Source organism: Stegodyphus dumicola, chromosome 5, assembly GCF_044657685.1.
Source record: "Stegodyphus dumicola isolate Sdum_Otavi_A_Nest chromosome 5, ASM4465768v1".
Classification (NCBI taxonomy): domain Eukaryota; kingdom Metazoa; phylum Arthropoda; class Arachnida; order Araneae; family Eresidae; genus Stegodyphus; species Stegodyphus dumicola.
In genome coordinates, this window is record NC_140772.1 from 128,604,114 (window position 1) to 128,623,253 (window position 19,140).

The window sequence follows — 19,140 nt, forward strand, 5'->3', positions numbered from 1 at the left end:
TAGTTTTTTATAAAATATGGAGGTCACTGAAATTTTTTAGATAAGCGCAAGCGATAAGTGTCAGAAAAAATTAACAGTTAGATTTTTAAATATAAACTATTTTAGCCTAGCAGACTATTTTTTATTGGCCAAGAATAAATTTTAGGTAGAAGGGAAAATGGAGTTGACACGAGAACATTATCACACTACAATTTTCTATGATTTTAAAGTGAGATTCAATCAAGAATGCATTCAGTGTCTACAATCAGCATCTGGAAATGAAGGTTCATCTCATGCTACTGTATTCAGATGGTTTAGAGAATTTCACAGAGGTCGCAACTCTCTTCAGGATGAAGAACACACAGGAAAGCTGTTGTCAGCAATAATCCCAGATAATGTGTCTGCCATACGGAAAATGCGAACCTACCAAATGATACAGAAAGAACCAGCATTGGATCTGCCACCACACTTAAAACTATTCATGAAGAATTACATATGAAAAACTAGTTTGCCACTGGGTTCTGTATAATTTATCTGAGCATCAAAAGGAATAGGTTGTCAGAATCAGTAAAGAAACACTTAAAATTCCTTAAAGATGGTGGCCACAGCATTATTTCTAACATCGTAACTGGTCATGAACCATACATACCATTTTTGACATTCGAACACGCCAAGAAAGCAAAGTATGGTCTTTGAAGATGTTTCTATGCCCACAATGGTGAGAAGATAACGTGCCATGCAAAAAAAAAAAAAAAAGCATGCAGTTTCCTCAGAAGTGTAGAACTGGTCAAAGCCATAAAAGGACAGAAGCTAACAGTCATAGCTAACTGGTATACCAATAAGCGTCTTCCAGAAATTCTTCAAGAAGTGAATGTTAGAAGACTCATGCTGCACCACGACAATGTATCTTCTCATTCAGCAAGATTGAAAGTTGATTGCTTGATCAAAATCGCATCAAAGTGACAGAACATCCACCCTATTCACTTGATCTAGCTAACTGGGATTTTTAGCTATTTTATAATTTTAAAAATAACTTATGTAGACATCGTTTTCATTCTGATAAGAATAATGAGGCTTTTATCGATTCCATGAAATGAATGGCTTGAGACATTAAATCTTTGGAAAATTCGTGTACAAAAGTGCATTGATGCTGGATGAGACTCCTAAATTTTGTACATATAACTTTAAAAACCTATGTGTATCTAAAACATTTCAGAGTGACCCTTGTAATTGAAAGAATTCAGTTCTTGAAAAATCTTAGCTTGAATATCATAATGTAATTTTATAGTTCTTGTCTTCAAAGTCTTTTATAAAAACTGTTGTATTCAATTTTTAAAAAAATTATGTTATTTATTCCTGAAATGATTTTTAAAGTATTTACTCACTACAGTACAAACTACATTTTCTTATTGTAAATCAATGTCAAATGTACTTTAGAAATTAATAAATAGAAAACAAACAAAATATAATAACAAAGTAAACTTTGGTGAAAAATGGTCAGGTCCTCTACAAGAGAATCTGTGTAACTATTTGCTGATGTCTGTGTGGAATGCCTAAATACAATAGCACATAAAAACCTCTGTTCCTCATACATGGTATCTAGCTTTTAGCATTTATAAACAAATCAGAGTTTCTATTTATGATTTAAGGCCATAAAATACTTCAAATTATGCAACTGAAATAAATAATAATAATAATAGAAAAATACAAAAATTCAGTTTAAGATGAATAACTTAAAGAACAATATGACTGGTGAAAACATTCAGCCAACATTTAATAGCCATAGCTGACACTCTGCAAAATATAAAATACGAAACACAAAATTGCTAACATTAATTTGGCTATGTCACTTTCCCTGGAATCTAAACTGTGTCATATCTGAAAGCTAATCTGTATTACATCATTGTATCTTGCTGCATTGCAATGGCCCAATCACAGAGCTCAAAATCTAAACAAAGAAATCAAATCTTTAAATACTGCTGGTACAACTCAGCTGTCTTTTTTTTCCTGCTTTGCGTTGCTTCTGTTAGCCATGCATAGTTTGTTTCTGCTTTATTCTTTATCTAAGTATATGTAAGTTGTACAAAGGTGAGGGATACATCTTGCGCCCATAAATGATGCTACCAGAATGTTTACCTGTATCAATGCTTGTTCTATTACAGAAATGAAATTATGTGTTTGAATTCGACAGCTATGGCAAAGTTCTCCGTTCTCTCGTAATAAGAATCTATGCAGTAGTTTTACTTGAAGCCTCCAGTCATCTACACCAATTTTTTGCAATTAAAATAATGGGAGGATACGACGATCACTCTCCAGTGGGCGAGCAGTAAAGTTGCTGAACACTGGTAGTTCTGTCCGAGATTCAAACCCTGGGATGCAATCGGAAGACCTGCATGTCCGAGATGCAAACGGAAGGCCTGCATAGCATTTTTGTGGTTTTTTTTCCATTATGGCATGTATATAAGTCAGAAAGTCCACCACAAAGGCCCCCTTCCTTCGGCAGATAGTCCTCTTGGCTTTGCTGTAATCACATAAACTAAACCAAACTATGATCTCGCATGTGTGCCTTTCAATATGTATTTCAATTTCTTATGTATGTGTAAACAAAAAATATTTCTATGTTCAAAATTCTAATGAGTAAAATATCTGCCTAAGGGTTAAATATCATCCAATGAATCATAAAATGCTTTTCCGGCAACAAAAAATGAGCCATCTTTGAAAGCCATCTAATTTCATTGCATTTCGCCTTCAAAACATACGCTGTTTAAAATGAGTATCGTTTAAATTTTTCAGCATTATTGTTAAAGCATTAAAGCATTATTGTTACAATATAATAATTCAGTATTTTGTTTTAAATAATTTTGAGTTTATAAGAAAGTAATTTTGTTTCCTGTTTTATTTGCTATAATTTTGATGATGTTTTTATATGCATGAGTCACAAAATGTATTGATTTTTTTATAAAACTGTATACGCAGACGAGATCAAAAACATTAAAAATGTCCCAAAAAATACCAGAAACTGTTTCTGTAGATAAAGTTACCTATCTGGCACTTGATTCAACAAAGGGTCTTCTCATTAATAAGTATATTATGTTTTTTAAAAAAATGTAGTGCAAAAGGTATTTCTGATAAAGAAAAATCAACTATATTTCCAGATTTTTTTTAAAGGTGAGGCAGTGTCATTTTATATCCACAAATGTATTGAAATTGAGGATTAGAATGTATTAAAAGAAAAATCTTTAACTTTTCTAGTTCAGAAACTGTTACATTTAATCACATTGTTTCAGTTACATAAAACAAATTTAAAGGTACTGATAAGTACTTTGTTTAAAAATTAAAACTAGGTTCTGCATTACATTTAAATGATAAACTTCTTATTAAGTCTTTAACAAGGTTTGCTAGGGAAATAATGTGTATTACTTTCTGTCCAAAATATAAGCTCCCTTAAATATTAAACTTTCCTATCAAGAAAGTTATTTTCAACTTCAAGTTCATCTAAAAGACCTGAAAGCACAAGTAAAGTGCCCAAATTTACTGTTCCTAGGGCAGAACTCTCATATTTTAATTATCCAAGATATATAATACTCCATATTCCAAGACCATTCTACCCTAGATCTTATGCGTCTCAAAATCTGGTCTAGAAAAATTACAACACCCAGTTTTGAACTATAATTCACCTCCATCCAATCAAAATCAAACTTCACCAAGAAATTATAGTTCTTAATGTACGGAATTACTTATTTAAATGCATGGAATAATAACTTTCCTGCTATTTAGATTTGGTTAGTCAGGCTAATGTAACTTCTGAGAATAAGTTGTATTGATAATTTTGAAACTCTTTAAAATAAAATTTGCAGAAAATTTTCATGTATTTGCAGAAAGTAAATATGATGTGGGTTGTACTGACTTCAGAACTTAGAACTGAACTTAGAACTTCAGAACTGTAGCTTATAGACCATAAAAGATATCCTGTAAAGATAATGATAAAATTAAAAAACAAAGAGAAGAATTATAATATGCAGGTATCATAAAACCTTCATCTAGTCCTTAATGCTGCATCTGTAACTTTAGCATATAAAAGATAGTATTGCACAATAGTAACAGCAGCATTTAAAAACTTGATTTCTTTGTTTAAATTTTGAGCTGTGCGATTGGATGACAGCCATCGGCAATACAGAACGATGGCATAATGTGGATTAGTTTTCAGATATGATTCAGGCCAAATATTTTCGTGAATAGAAGGGATCAAGAACCAATGCAGGGCACCAAAGAACTCCTTCCGATTAAGCATTTTCGCTAATTCAATTTTGAGATATATGTAACTATATGTCAAAATTGTCTTACATATATATAAGGCAAACTTAATAATAATTTACATAGTAAACTACTTAATGTCATGTTGATGCTAACAGACTGTAATGAAAAGATTCATAATTACCCTCCACTGCCTTTCCTTTTCTTTCTTCTCTTTACTTTGTGCTAGCTGATCTGGATTAGTGAAATGTCGGCGTTGCCCTTTATGACCACTTCCTCCACGTCCACGGCCTAAAATGAGAAATGAAACATAATCATGACATCCGCTAAAAACAAGACGTACAATTTCTTTGAAATATGTCGAAATCCATTTGAATACCTATAAACAAAACTTTATTTTTCATCTTTTGGCAACATATATCTGCAAAAATTGAGATAAAATATATCACTAACCATTAAATAACTATAAGTTTATTTTAGGGTAAAAATAGTTTTAAGGAAATATTTTCTTTACCTTTAAATCAATATAAATGCTTGCTTATAGTGATATAATATTGCGTACTATATTAGAAACTTTATTATTATAATTATACAAAAAATGCACAGAATTTTCATATATTAATGTTAACAAAGTCGGCTCTACTCTTATATGCGCCCTAAGATCACCAAATGTGGCGATATGTGTTCTCCGCTGGATTTTGGTGCGATTGCATGTTGTATGGCAACCCTTTTGACGTTGAAAACTCTCTCGTTGGTTCGTGCGTGTTTTGAAATGGCCTCTGTTGCAATGAGAGACGTGGTTGCAAGAGGGTCTGGGAGATTATTTTCAGTGGCTGTGCATGATAGATGTAAGGAAACGCTGATGCAGTGTATTAAAGAGTGAATTGAGCCTTACACAACTATTTTTTTCGGATGGCTGGAAATCTTACAAGGATTTAGGAAAAGAAGGTTTAGAACATTTATTTGTGAACCATAGTATGAATTTTCTGGATAGTGTGTCTGGCTGTCATATAAATACAATAGTGATTACGTGGTGGCATGTTAAAGGAGGTATGAAATTGGTATTTCTGCTGTTCGAAAAAGCATTCATTCACGGTAAGTGAGTTTTATTTTATTCTTGTTCTTATTTTGTAGAATGTTATGTTCATTGTTTTTTTAGTATGAATTTCTGTCGGTATTGTTGTTTTTTTTTAAACTGTTTGATATTTATTCTAGTTATTTTAGTTTATTTTGTTGATTAGTGCATAGTGCCTAGATTGTGCAATTTGTGGATGTTTTTTAAACAGGATGCTGTGTACATGGTATTCTTTGAAATTTATTGTTGTTACGTTAATTTATTAAAGCGAGGTGTGCATAGTTCATAGATTCGTTTGTTGCCTTCATTGTGCAATTCATAGATTTTTTTTTTTAAGTTAAAACATATTGCTGTGTACATGGATTCTTGTCAATTATTTTTGGTTAGAAACTTTCCGTTTTTGCTATCTAAAGTTTTCGTTTTTGTTTCCGATTTTTAGCTTAAATGGTGTGTTTAAAACGTGGTTTTTGCATGTGTAAAAACCGCGTTTTTGGAGACATTTTAGGCTTTTGAAATGTAGACAAAAAATTTAGATAGTAATATGGCACCGTGGAGTTTCTTGCCAAAAATGTTTGGGGAGAAATTTGGCGACCTGAGGGAGCATATAAGAGTAGTTCCAAAAAATCTAAGAAGTAATAATAATTTAAAAAAAACCTGTTCAATTAATTTGCTGACATCAACAATACATTTTATTACCAGAAACAAACACTAGATTGTTCACAGTGTATCTGCAGGTGCTAGCTGACATTAATTTGAGTTTGTTTGACATTAATTTGAGTCTTAGTTTGAGGCACACCACTGCTTATATTAAGTCCTGAATGCCAACATGAATACTTATTTACAGTACAGTCAAAAGTCGTTAATCCGGACTCGTCGGGACTTCGGCGATTCCGGATTATCGATTTTTCCGGATTATAGATCATCAGTTTAAATCTGGTAAGATGGCATACAGAAATTCTAAAATTAAAAATATGAAACCGTAATTTATGAAATAAAGAACAATTATGATCTAAAGAGTATCAAAATTTACAAAAAAAAAAAAAAAAAAAAAAAAAAAGCTTAATATTTATTTGTTTACTTTATTAAACATTTCTTTCAATGTAAGTTGTTTAAGTTGCTTCATTTTATGTGATAATACTTTCTCTTTAATTCTATAAACAGACATAATTTCTTGTTCAGTTACAAAGTTCTGCTGTTCAAGTCCCGTTAATTGCTGTGCCGAGAATACCGACTAACTTGTCAATCGAAATTTTTTCGTTTTCACTAACCTCTCTGTCACATTCTTCATGTCTTTATCCATTTTTTGCAGCAATTCCACTTTTTGTTTGTTCCGACATCGAAACATACTTTCGTTTTGTAGATCCTCTGGAAGTTCCAGCATCAGAAATTCTATTTGACATAATCGAAAGTTCAAGTTTACTTTTATAAAATTGCTCTTACAGTCTGCAAAAAATAATAAGCCGGATCCAATTCGAAGATTAAGGAACAACGCAATCATTAACATTAACTAAAATAGATAATTAGATAATTTTAGCTTACGCTGTCCGTTATACATTAAACGCGCAGGCGAAAACGTATTCTGCACTTGCGCACACGCATATGCACAGTAGTCAAGATCTTACGCGCACGCGTAAAACGGCTGTGCGCATGTGCCAAATCGGCGCATGCACAGAAAGTTTTTAGCTTTGAGGTCCGGATTATGGGTGTCCGAATTAACGACTTTTGACTGTATATAGTAAGAGGCTAGCCTGTCATAATGAATGATTTTAAACTTAGAATTTGATGAATAATGAATCTGAACTACCACAATGTTCAGCCTGTTTAAAGCAATGTAAGGTCTATTCCAGGGTGACTGTTGTTTAGAAGACAGCACTTTCTATCAAATCGGATTCTATAACCACACTTGTCACTTTCACTGAATTGATGTCCTGTGGCTCTTTTGCCTTTTCAGGTCTTCATCTTCTCTGTCGGCAAGTTGACTCACTCCCCCACAAAATTTTACATCACTTCAATCCGAGCCTCGAGATCTCAAAAGTACTCAATGGGCGATGAAGGCACATCCAGAGGGCAACTAAGCAAGAGATCACATGGCAGATGATGGTCTAGACCAAAGTTTCTTAAACTGTGGGTTACGACAAGGGGGTAAGCGAAAAATTTTAGCAATTTTGATATTTCTTTAATTTATTATAATAATTTTACAATTACCAAATATTTTTATATAATGTATCTGAAAATAAATAAAGATAAGATTACATAGAGAAAGAAAAAACGAAAGTATTTCAAAGCATTTTTTTATAATACAGTCAAAAGTCGTTAATCCGGACTCGTCTGGACTTCGGCGATTCCGGATTATAGATCATCAGTTTAAATCTGGTAAGATGGCATGCAGAAATTCTAAAATTAAAAATATGAAACTGTAATTTATGAAATATAGAACAATTATGATCTAAAGGGTATCAAAATTAAAAAAAAAAAAAAGCTTAATATTTATTAGTTTACTTTATTAAACATTTCTTTCGATGTAAGTTGTTTAAGTTGCTACGTTTTATGTGATAATACTTTCTCTTTAATTCTATAAACAGACATAATTTCTTGTTCAGTTACAAAGTTCCCCTGTTCAAGTCCCGTTAATTGCTGTGCCGAGAATACTGACTAACCTGTCAATCGAAATTTTTTCATTTTCACTAACCTCTCTGTCACATTCTTCATGTCTTTATCCATTTTTTGCAGCAATTCCACTTTTTGTTAGTTCCGACATCAAAACATACTTTCGTTTTGTAGATCCTCTGGAAGTTCCAGCATCAGAAATTCTATTTGACATAATCGAAAGTTCAAGTTTACTTTTATAAAATTGCTCTTACAGTCTGCAAAAAATAATAAGCGGGATCCAATTCGAAGATTAAGGAACAATGCAATCATTAACATTAACTGAAATAGATAATTAGATAATTTTAGCTTATACCGTTCGTTATACATAAAACACACACGCGAAAACGTATTCTGCACTTGCGCACACGCATATGTGCAGTCGTAAAGGTCTTACGTGCACGCGTAAACGCCTATGCGCATGTGTCAATGCGACGCATGCGCAGAAAGTTTTTAGCTTTGAGGTCCGGATTATAGATCATTCCGGATTATGGGTGTCCGAATTAATGACTTTTGACTGTAGAAACATTTATTTACTTTAAAAATTAATGACCTAAAACTGCAATAGAATATCACAGTACAAGTGAAGAAATTGATCGTTTCACTCACACTTGTGTTGGATTTGCACAATGCTTGTGGGGTCCTCCAAAATTTTCGTAAATATTATGGAGTCCTCACATTAAAAAGTTTAAGAATACCTGGTCTAGACCAAAAATCATCTGGGATCAGAAACAGCCACTTGTCTCATGAACAGCACTGCAATAGTAAAAAAACAGAAGTAACTTCTGGTCCCAGTTCTGTTGGTTTCTGGAAACCATCAGCGAGGTTATTAAGGATGGCTTGATTTAATGGATTATTAAGGATGGCTCGATTATCATGTCATCTGACTGGGGATGTTAAGGTGTCGTTTGGATTTTGTTAATGCTGAGTAGCTTGCAGAGCTTTCTAACCCTTTCTGAGCAGGCGTCCCACATATGCATTTTCTATGAATGTCTCTCACAGCTGGATGTCCCACCATGCATTGCTGGAGATTGAATTCAGGAGAAGGGTGATATGTATTTGCATTTTAAAAATAAATTTATATATCATCATAGCAACACAGAATAATAATACAAGGTATTGAAGACTACAGCTAACTATTGTGTAGCTGCTTTTCCAGTCTTTTAAAAACTGTATCTTGTGCACATTTTCTCTTTCTGATTTGATGCTTTTTGTTATAAAAAAAATGCTGAAATTTTGATAATATTGTGGTAAAAGCTTACTCTATGGTACTCCTTGGTAAATTGTTTCTTTTTTCGACGCCAAGATCGATGCCAGCAAGGATCGGCACCAATTTTCAAGATTGCCACTCCAAAAAACCAAAATATCCATGTATGTATTGTATAAGTCATAACAACTTGTATAAGTCAAAGACTTATACAAACTCGGTGTCCATGTACACATCAACCTATTTTAACTTTAAAAAAAAAAAAAAAAAAAAAAAACATCAGAGAACTGCACAAACTAGGCATTGTGCACTGCCTTAACTTTGTCCATGTACACATTGATCTATTTTCACTTTTGATGCTGGGTATGTCATACCCACCCCCTCCGGTTTTTCGCTGTTTCTCTCCAACCTTTTTTTTAAAAATGGATGATTTTTCTTGTAGCTTCCCCCAAGGTCATAACCTTGGAAAGGAAGAATAAGGGAAAGAGTTCTAAAAATAGATATATCTTGTAATTGCCACTCCAGGGTATGTCACACCCAGCACGAGCATTACTGTTACAATTCTGAGTACTGGTAGATGCATTGAAATCATACTCTCATTATGACGTGTTTTCAAAGTTATAATGAAGAAATGCGACATTTAAGAAATTTACTTGATACTGTTTCTTCGGGTGAAGAAAGTCTTGAGGAAGGTAATGAGTTTTCCGATAAGTGAACACGAATCTTCACCTGAAATAGAATTTGATTTAGAGGGCGGCCTTTCTAATTCAAATGAAAATGCCTATTTTATAGGAAAGAATAATACAACAAAATGAAGTTCCGTGGAAATGTTAGAATTTCTGCTAAAAATACAATTTGTGGATGTCGTGAATGAAATGGTTGCAACGTATTTAACGGCTAAAAAACAAGTCATTGGCCTATGTCTATTTTTTATTCCATGTTAAATGTTGCTGCACTAAATGCATGCATAATTTTGTTTTCAACAAAGAAATCACCTACTGGGTATCGAGCCCGACGCTCATTTCTAAAAACACTGCCATTTCAACTGATAGAAGATTATAAGAAGTCAACAAGCAATGCTCCTACAAAGCCTAAAAGTAAAACTGGGCAACAATGAGACCGAGACACTTCCTGCTAAGAAGGTAATGATGACATATAAAAGATGTGCTGAATGTGGGGCCAGAAAAGCTAATTTTGCCTGTGAAAAACATCTATGCATGGAACACATAGCATGCATTTGCCGAAAATGTGCAAATTAAAGATAAAATGTTTAATATATTGTTACATTATTTTTTTTTTTTTCTGACACCAGTTGTTACGTTGCTTTCTTCCTTCACGTTCATAGGGGGTTCGTGTGGATTTGGAGTGAATAACGACGACACTTGATGAAGTATCGAAACACACTTTATTGGCCGGTATTAATCAGGACAACTGCAAACACGTTTTTACAGTCGTCAATGAACTACTATAAACACGCTGACACGATCAGCGACACAGCCTTCAGGTTATCAGGCTATCACGGTGGAGAGAGCTTCACCGCAAAGCACCAGAGTACAGCTCCCGACTCTGCTTGGTCGTTCTGGGAACTCCACGTACTCTTGAGACTCTCCATGCTACATCTCACGATGCACTCGATGACACACAGAGCACGGCTCCAAACTCTTCGGTTCAGTTGTTCCAGGAGCTCAACACGCTCTCTCGATGATGCACTAACCGCAATACACTAAGAGACTCCTTCGGTGCACTCGACGACCCACTCTGCACTTGCTGCTCAGCTGTCAACTTGATCGACTTCGCGCGGCTCACTAGACGAGGTACACTCAGTACTATCTCGCACTCTATGCAAGGCACACACAGACTTGCCCTCTCGACGAGGCACTCACTCCCTGTCTGCGGACAAGCAGGGTTTATATAGCTTTCGACTTGTATTCGAGAACATTCTAGGCTAAACTGGTAAGAATTCGTTCCAGAAGGTTCTCCATGCGTCCATGGTATATCGCCAATTTTGTCGCCAAATGGACGATTTCTCGCCAAATGCGGCAACCCTAAAACTGCTTTACGGGAAAGCCATCTTACAGCACCTGGACATTTCATAACAATATGTTTAAGCCTATGTTTTCTGTTCTTTTATATTTTGTGCAGATTTAATGGCAAATGAGAGGAAGAAACCACCCTGGGTATGTCATACCCAGCGCGAGCAATCCCGTTCGTTTTTCTCGAGCTAGTAAAGCCGGGTTAAACAAAATCAGAAAGCTAAAACAAAGTTAAAACTATCATGTTAACAAGGAAAAATTTGGCACTATCTTAACACACAGAAAAGAACAAATAACCAAAATACAGAAATAGAGAGGAATAAATAACCAAAATTACATATTTCCTATCATAAAAACATTAAATAACAAATCTTTTAACAAAAATTAACACAAAATAAATAAATGAAACATCAATTTTTTAACAGATCTTTTTTTCATGTTCATAAGTTTAGGCTTCCCACCACCATCTTTTCCATCTTCCAGGTAAGCAAATAAATTTTTTTGTTGTTTCAGCTCATTCATATCTGCAAAGTTGCCACTTAAAGAGGACAATGAAATTACCTGACTTTTCCAGGTTTTCCAGGTGTGTTTTGAGAAAATTCCAGTCTATCTGCATAGTGTGCATTGGCTGCACTGAGAGGTAAATTATGATACCACTTGAAAACACAAAAATTTGCCAATTGCATATGACTTATTATATAGATAATCCTTGAAAGCATTACTATTATAGCTATAATAGGAGTTGTTTTCTCTACTAAAAACTGAGATTAGAATCTGCCCAATCTGGATTAAAAAATGAGTTTTTTGCAGACATTTTGCAGCTAAATGAAAGAAAGAAATCTATTTAATGATATTTTTAAATAAATTCAGGTATTTTATATTTATTAAGCAGCATACATAAACAAAAATATGTTTATTAGGTTTTGTGATAGTATGTCATCATACTGCTAGATTTAGTTTCAGAATTATGCCAGAGAAATTTGCCTGAAATTTGAAAGTATTATTAACTAATAATAAATAAATTTAGAGGAAATAAGAACATTAAATGATATAAATAACATTAAAATAAAGTTAATTATTTAAAAATTGAATTACAATAATCAATGCTATTTTGGCGAATATTAAATGTTACCCTAGATGACTGATTACCATTTTTTTATTTTACTGAAAAATGAAAAATAAGGCATTTATTTAAAAAAAAAAAGTTGAAAAGATTTTTCGGTAAAATCCTAGTCTTCGCTATGGCCTTTGTACAATTTTGAAAACTACCGCCAACATCAAAATGACCAGTTTACTACCCAACACCATTTTAAACAGACAATAAGAAACAGAAAGAGGTAACTGTTGTTACTGCTCATCATGATGTCGCCAAATCCCATGTGTACTGTACATGGAGGTTAGAATAAAAAATATGTATTTTTAAGATAAAAAACTTCTCTGCAACAGGAATAACTCCGTCCCAACGTAGAGGGAAACAGCTGCATATGTGCGAAATATCTGTTGCCGAAGTTCGAAGGTCAAGTTTATCAAGAGTACATAAAACGAATATCGTTTTAAATTTTTTGCGCAAGTAAATTAATTAATATATTAGCTATTTTGAGAAAAAAAAATACGCAAATCCGAGTATAAATTATCGTGAAAGTCAAAGAATGTTTTTTCTTAACACATGCTCCACAATTTCCTTTACACATCGCGGAGTGGAAAATTCTCGCCGTCAGGTTCCATTGCCAAATCCCTTGGAGAGTTTTTCCCTCCGCTTTCTAGCAACACTATAGCAAACTGATTTACATTACGTCTATGAAACCTTTCTTTCTTTACATAGACATTCTTACATTAGAACAGAGTACATGGGGCTATTCTAGCCTCCATAGTACCGTATATTAGGATTAAATCGATTTTGTTGTACACGAGAACGGGAAGGTATTTTCTTTAGTTCAACATAACCTGCACAGGTGAGTCTTATGATTCTCAAGGTTACTGGAAACCAAACTTGCTTTGCCTTTCTAAAAGACAATCTGATTGGAGTTGTGAAAATTGGCTCTACGCCAGCTGCCCAAATGAAGCTCATCCGATACATAATTCGCTAAGAACGTCATCGCTTCCAACATTGGTGCAAAACTTGCTTTTGGGGGGATCGCTGTATGACATTCCCCGACTTTTCCAGATTTTGACTAAAATATTTAAATTCCCTGACTTTTTCTGGTTTTCCAGGTAGCTTAGCAACCCTATATCTACCAGCAATTAAAAGCCAGCTTTCATGCAAAAATCAAATGTCTTTCGTCCATCATCCAACCCATACAAAAGCGTTAAATTCACAATTTCACCATAATCCAACCCATCAACATTCATACTTTTAGTCACCTCAGACATACTCAAATGATGGTACTCACAGCAAAATAATAGCAAGTTCAAAACACAAGACTGTACCATGCACGTGCAACCAAACACGGCAATTAAAAACATTGCAAACCCAACAACCTGGGTTCATACAAAAGGGTTACAATTACAAAAAAAAAAAAAAAAAAACAAAACCAAAATCTAAATTTATCACAACATGTTTGGTGATAAATAACCCCTTTTTAATGAAAAAAAAAAAAAAAAAAATCCCCCAAGGCTAGTTTCAGCAACATTATCAACATTAGGGTTACTGAAAAACCTACTTCACGCAGTGGGCTTCCAGATTTCGCTAACAACCAATATCACTTGGCAATCTGTACAGTAAAAATTAGCCAGTATTGTTTATACAGTAAATTATGTTCCATTAGTAAGGCTGTAAAATAATAATAAAAAAGGGGGAAGGGAATTTGCATGTAAATATGAAGCCTTTCATTATCAATTTCTATTTTTTAAATAAATAAATATTGGTACTTTTCCACTTTGCTGGCGCGAATCTCGCCAAGCAGACTTTATTGGCAACAACATACAATATACACAAATAAAAAATGTTAACAAATGTTAGTTCTAAGAATTTTTTATTTTGAAGGCATAAACATTTTAATATCGTTCAAAATTTTGTAAAGCTAATAAAAAGAGACAATAAATTTGTAAAAAGACAGTTTAAGAATTTACTATGCTTTCATGGTTCAACATCCTGATTCACCGGTTCATATCACTTGACCTCAAATGTATAATCTCGCATAAACTACATTACAAAAATCTAATTCTCTCAGTAATTATCTACATTAATTTAAAGTTAAATCTTAATTTGGAATACAAGTTTAAATGCAAGAATTATTTCAATTCGTACAAATAGCTTACTCAGAAATTATGTAAAACCGCAGTGCTTTACTTCACTAGTGCATTCTCATTAGACTTGATGAATTTAACCCTTGACTTTGCCTTTTCTATATTTTCGCTTTCGGGTGAGCGGTGTGATTGCATCCTAATTGACTTAATTACCACAAATGGCCTTAGAGCATAAAACTTAACTATCTGGTGAAAATTCTAAGTAAGTGTATGCCAGTATTGAAAGAAACAATCAATCTGATAAGAAATGGCTGCGACTTATCTTGAAAGTGAGGTGTAAAAAGTTACCAGCAAGGACCTGTTTGGCATCAACTGTATCATTACTAGTGACTTTATCACTTGCGCTGGCAAAATGAAAAAGTACCTAAATATTTTTGGTGAATAAAATCCCTGCTATTATTAGTAAATGAGAAATGATATTAGCTGTTAATTTTCAATAAACAATGTGGGTACTTTTCTGTTTCGCCGGCGCAAATCTCACCAAGCAGACATTGTTGGCGTCAACATACAGTATACACATAAAAAATGTTAATGAATGTTAGTTCTAAGAATTTTTTAGCCTGAGTAGTTGAATGCTATGGAAACCCTTATGTGATGTAATCGGGTGCATGATTCTGGGAAATTTTGAATCATGGGATCTTTTGTACGCGTTTTTGTGGTGTGTATTGGTTTGATTTTTTAGACCGTAGAATGGCTGAATGTAGTAAGATTAATTTGAAGTGAAAGGGGAAGAGAGCTTTAATTAACTGATGTGTAAATGAAGGTTTACTTAGTAGCCATTATAAGTATCCTGTAGGTAGGAAGGGTAAACGTCTAGTCGAACGTAAAAACCGTTTAGATAGATTTGAATGGGTTTGTAGAAAGAAAGGTTCAGATGGTCACTATGTGAAGCATTCGATCAGAAATAGTACCTGGTTTGCAAAAAGTCATTTGAGTATGATTGATATTTCGATTTTTACGTGGCTCTGGGTGTACGAAGCGAACTCGAAAATCATGGTAAGTGAATATTTTTTTTGGTAGTGCTTAAATGTATAACATGTTTTTTCTTCTTTATGTTATTTTATTGTTTGGTTTAAAATGTATTTTATTGAGATTATGTATTTTTTGTTTACCTATATTGTAGAATTTGGTGCTCCTATGACTTTTTAAGTGAAAATATATCGATGTGTACATAGACAAAGTAAAGGGAGTGCGCAATGCAAGTTTGTGCAATTCTGGGATTTTTTTTTAAGTGAAAATAGGTTGGAGTGTACATGGATAAAGTCAAAGGCGTGCGCAATGCCATTTTTTTGCAATTTGGAGATTTTTTTTAAAGTGAAAATAAGTTGATGTGTACATGGATACCGAGTTTGTGCAATTGTTTGTCTTGTTATTTTGGCTTTGTGTAGCAGTGATTTTTGGCGCAAAAATCGCCGCTTCGTAAGCCAAAATAACGAGTCAAAGAATTGCACAAAATCGGTATCCATATACCACCAAAAATCGCCAAGGGGTACCCTAAACTATACTTTTACCAAATTTTGTTTTAATAGCAAACATGCCTTATAAGTCCTTTGCTTTCAAACCTTGCACAGAGCATGAGACTTTTAAGGAAAGAAAAGCCCCAATCATATGTCAAAGGCTTATTCTGCAGAATGTACAATGAATTTATGACAGCAGGCAAATTTTGTGTTCATCCGAGTACTAAAAGCGATACTCTGGTTGCACACATTCCATGCTAGTGACTTCCTATTGTAGAACTCCTGTAGACTTTCTGAATGATGTAACCAAACGGGGGGGGGGGGGAGCGCCACTGCTGTCACTTGTATAAAGAAGTCTTAGGTTTATTCTCAAATTGTTACCGAATAGTATTCAGAGAAAATTTCTCCCTGATGGCTAGAATTATATCTACAGGGCATCGCGATCAGAAAGTCTTGAACTCTCACCTCTTTATTTTCAAAGCTACACTTTTCAGTTAAAATTCCTTTCCATATCCTCTATCCATGAAAACATCCCTCCCCTTAGTTAGATAGCCCTTGAGGCTTTGCTGTAATCACATAAATAAACAAACCTTCCATATTCTCATACTGCGTCTATAATTCTCATGATCCTTCTTAGTGGAGGATCTTCCGTTTTAGTTTTTTTCTTGGTGTGCTTCATAAAATGAGTGGTGCTGGCCATCCCTTGGAACAGTACATTATACATATAATCAGAGCTTAAATTCAAACGGAGATCGCCTGAGCTGCTTCTTAGTGGTATTGTAATTCCTGCCGATGCCCCAATTAAAACAAGGTCCGATATTTTTTTCTGTTTAACTATTTAAAATTAATTTAATAACTTATTAGATTTCTGTTTACATTTATAATAATAAATAGAATAATTTAATTAATAATTTAAAATAATTTAATTATTTAAATATTTTAATTTTTAGTATTTTGTTTGTTTATTTTTTCTTTCGTTCCTCATAGTCTTCCATAGGGCTACCGCACTTCTAATTTTAGAAATTAAGCCCTGGAATACCTCCTTTACAATAGCTGTTCATTTTATTTATTATTCGGCATAGGAAGAGATCTGAGCAAAATCCTGTGAAGAACCAGGATTATCCTTAGATACAATTATCAATTCGTGTAATCGCCTCTAAGAAGTGTGCATGTCTTCTATGGAAAAAGATGAATGTAAAAAACATTAGTTTAGCAGAATGCATGGTTGAAACAGACTTTGAACTAAAAACTAAACTCAATGACGTAACAGCCCTAGTGGGCCAATGCCTGCAGTGCTCCGAAATCTGCTTTCTTGACCGTGGGCCCAGGAGTGCGTAAGCATATGCCCTGAACAAGTGGTCAGCTTGCTGCAGGACCCCCAGTGTTTAGTCCCCGAGCAAACTTGGTACTCATTTTATCGACCCATAGGATGGAAATTAAGGGATGAAAGGCTGAGTTAACCTTGCCCAGCCTGGGGATTGAACCCCGGACCTGTGGTGCTGTTCCGCGATGCAATAGCCACTGCACCACTGGGCCCCTAAACAGACTTTGAGGATACTCAAATAAATGTTTTGTCCAATATGACTAATGAGTATGCGAATGCTTTCGAAAGTAACAAATAAGTTCATGACTTTTTGGTGAAGATAATAAGAAACTATCATAAAACACAACTTATCAATATTTTCAGTTTCATAAATATTTTAGACACCAAGTAGAACATTCAGGCTAAAATAACATTATACATGTAAGTGAAAACGTACAACAAAAAAATAAATAAAACTAAGGAAATTAAAATAAAGCCTGTTTTATGAATAAAATACTTTTTAAAAATGAGAATAAAATATTTCAACCACTCACAAAAGGTAAGTATTTTATTTTTTAACAAATAGGCAGAAATGGATATATTGTTGAAAGAGATGTTTAAATACATATACTATAGATGCATAAAGAAATCTATAGATACATATATCCTCTAGCGTAGAATTGGGTGCCCCTTCGATTAGCGACAACTTTTTTTTTTTTAATTTTGGCAATGAAACCTTACTTCTGGTTACCATGATAGTTTTAACTTTGTTTTACCTTCCTGATTTTATTTAAATGAAAATAGATTGATGTGTACTTAGACAAATTTAAGGCAGTGTGCAATGCCTAGTTTGTGCAATTCTAGGATGTTTTTTTTTAAGTGAAAAGAGATCGATGTGTACATGGACACAGAATTTGTGCAATTCTTTGACTTCTTACTTTGGTTTTGTGTAACGGCCATCTTGAAATTGTGCCTTACTGGCGCCGATCTTGGCGTAAAAAAAAGAACTGCCAAAAAACAAGGGGAACCCAATTGTAAACTTGAACTTTTACCACATTACTCGCTGAATTCAGCTACGGGTTTGTAAAATGCTCTGTGAAGAAACAACAAGTTTGTGTGACTGTTTGGTAGGGCAGTGGATGGTCAGAAAATGAAAACTTTTTTTTTTTTTTTTTTTTAAATAGTCACACAGCCATTTACTTGCTTTTTAAATATTATACTTCACATGGATAAGCTCAGCAGCACATGTATAAACATTAGAGCAATATAAAATACTACCCAGTTTTTCGATCAATAAAACTATATTCGATAAATATACATAAAGCTAATAATTAGATGATAGTGCTTTTTTTTTCCTCTCTTTTTGCTGTATTACGGTATGATTGAAGAAACTTAGTTATTTCATGCCGTACATTCCAACGTAAATCTTTCCGTAACGTTTTCAATTATTTAAAAACATGCTTTGATTTTAGCGCCTAAGAATGAAAAAAACTACTTACCTATTTAATTTATAATTTACATTACAATAAATTAAGCCTCTATAAGACAAACATAAACAAACAATATACAATAAGGATTACTGGGTACAGATAGCAATGGTTAATAAGTACTTTTCATGAATTTAATTTTATGCAGTAGTTTAAAGTGAGAATGAGTTTTTTATTTATTTATTTTTCTTTTTAATTTCTAAGAGTAAAAGAAATGCTTTAAGTGAGAATAACAAAAAATCAATTAGAAGGATGGCTATATAATCTTACCTTTTGGCATCGTAGTATGTTATAAATCTGAAGTAAATTTTTAAGTATATCTAATAAACGCCACAAAAGTCAGCGAAGAATAATTTACAAATTCCAACAATATTAGTACAATTTTGCTCTACATGGACTCAAGCATACGCATACACAGATGATGCCAACAATTTCATATAAAATTAACACAAA

At 33.6% G+C, this 19,140-nt stretch overlaps 1 protein-coding gene across 1 annotated transcript in view; it reads right to left on the reverse strand.

The window, feature by feature from the left end:
- LOC118201563 (uncharacterized) overlaps window positions 1-19,116 on the reverse strand; it is a 51,763-nt gene extending 32,647 nt beyond the window's left edge. The window contains exons 1-2 of the mRNA XM_035373679.2: window positions 18,958-19,116; window positions 4,418-4,524 (exon numbers count right to left, since the gene is read on the reverse strand). Of these exons, the coding sequence (XP_035229570.1) occupies window positions 4,418-4,524; window positions 18,958-18,967 (117 nt within the window). The 5' untranslated portion in view covers window positions 18,968-19,116. The remainder of the gene's footprint in view (window positions 1-4,417; window positions 4,525-18,957) is intronic.
- Between the last annotated feature and the right edge of the window lie 24 nt (window positions 19,117-19,140).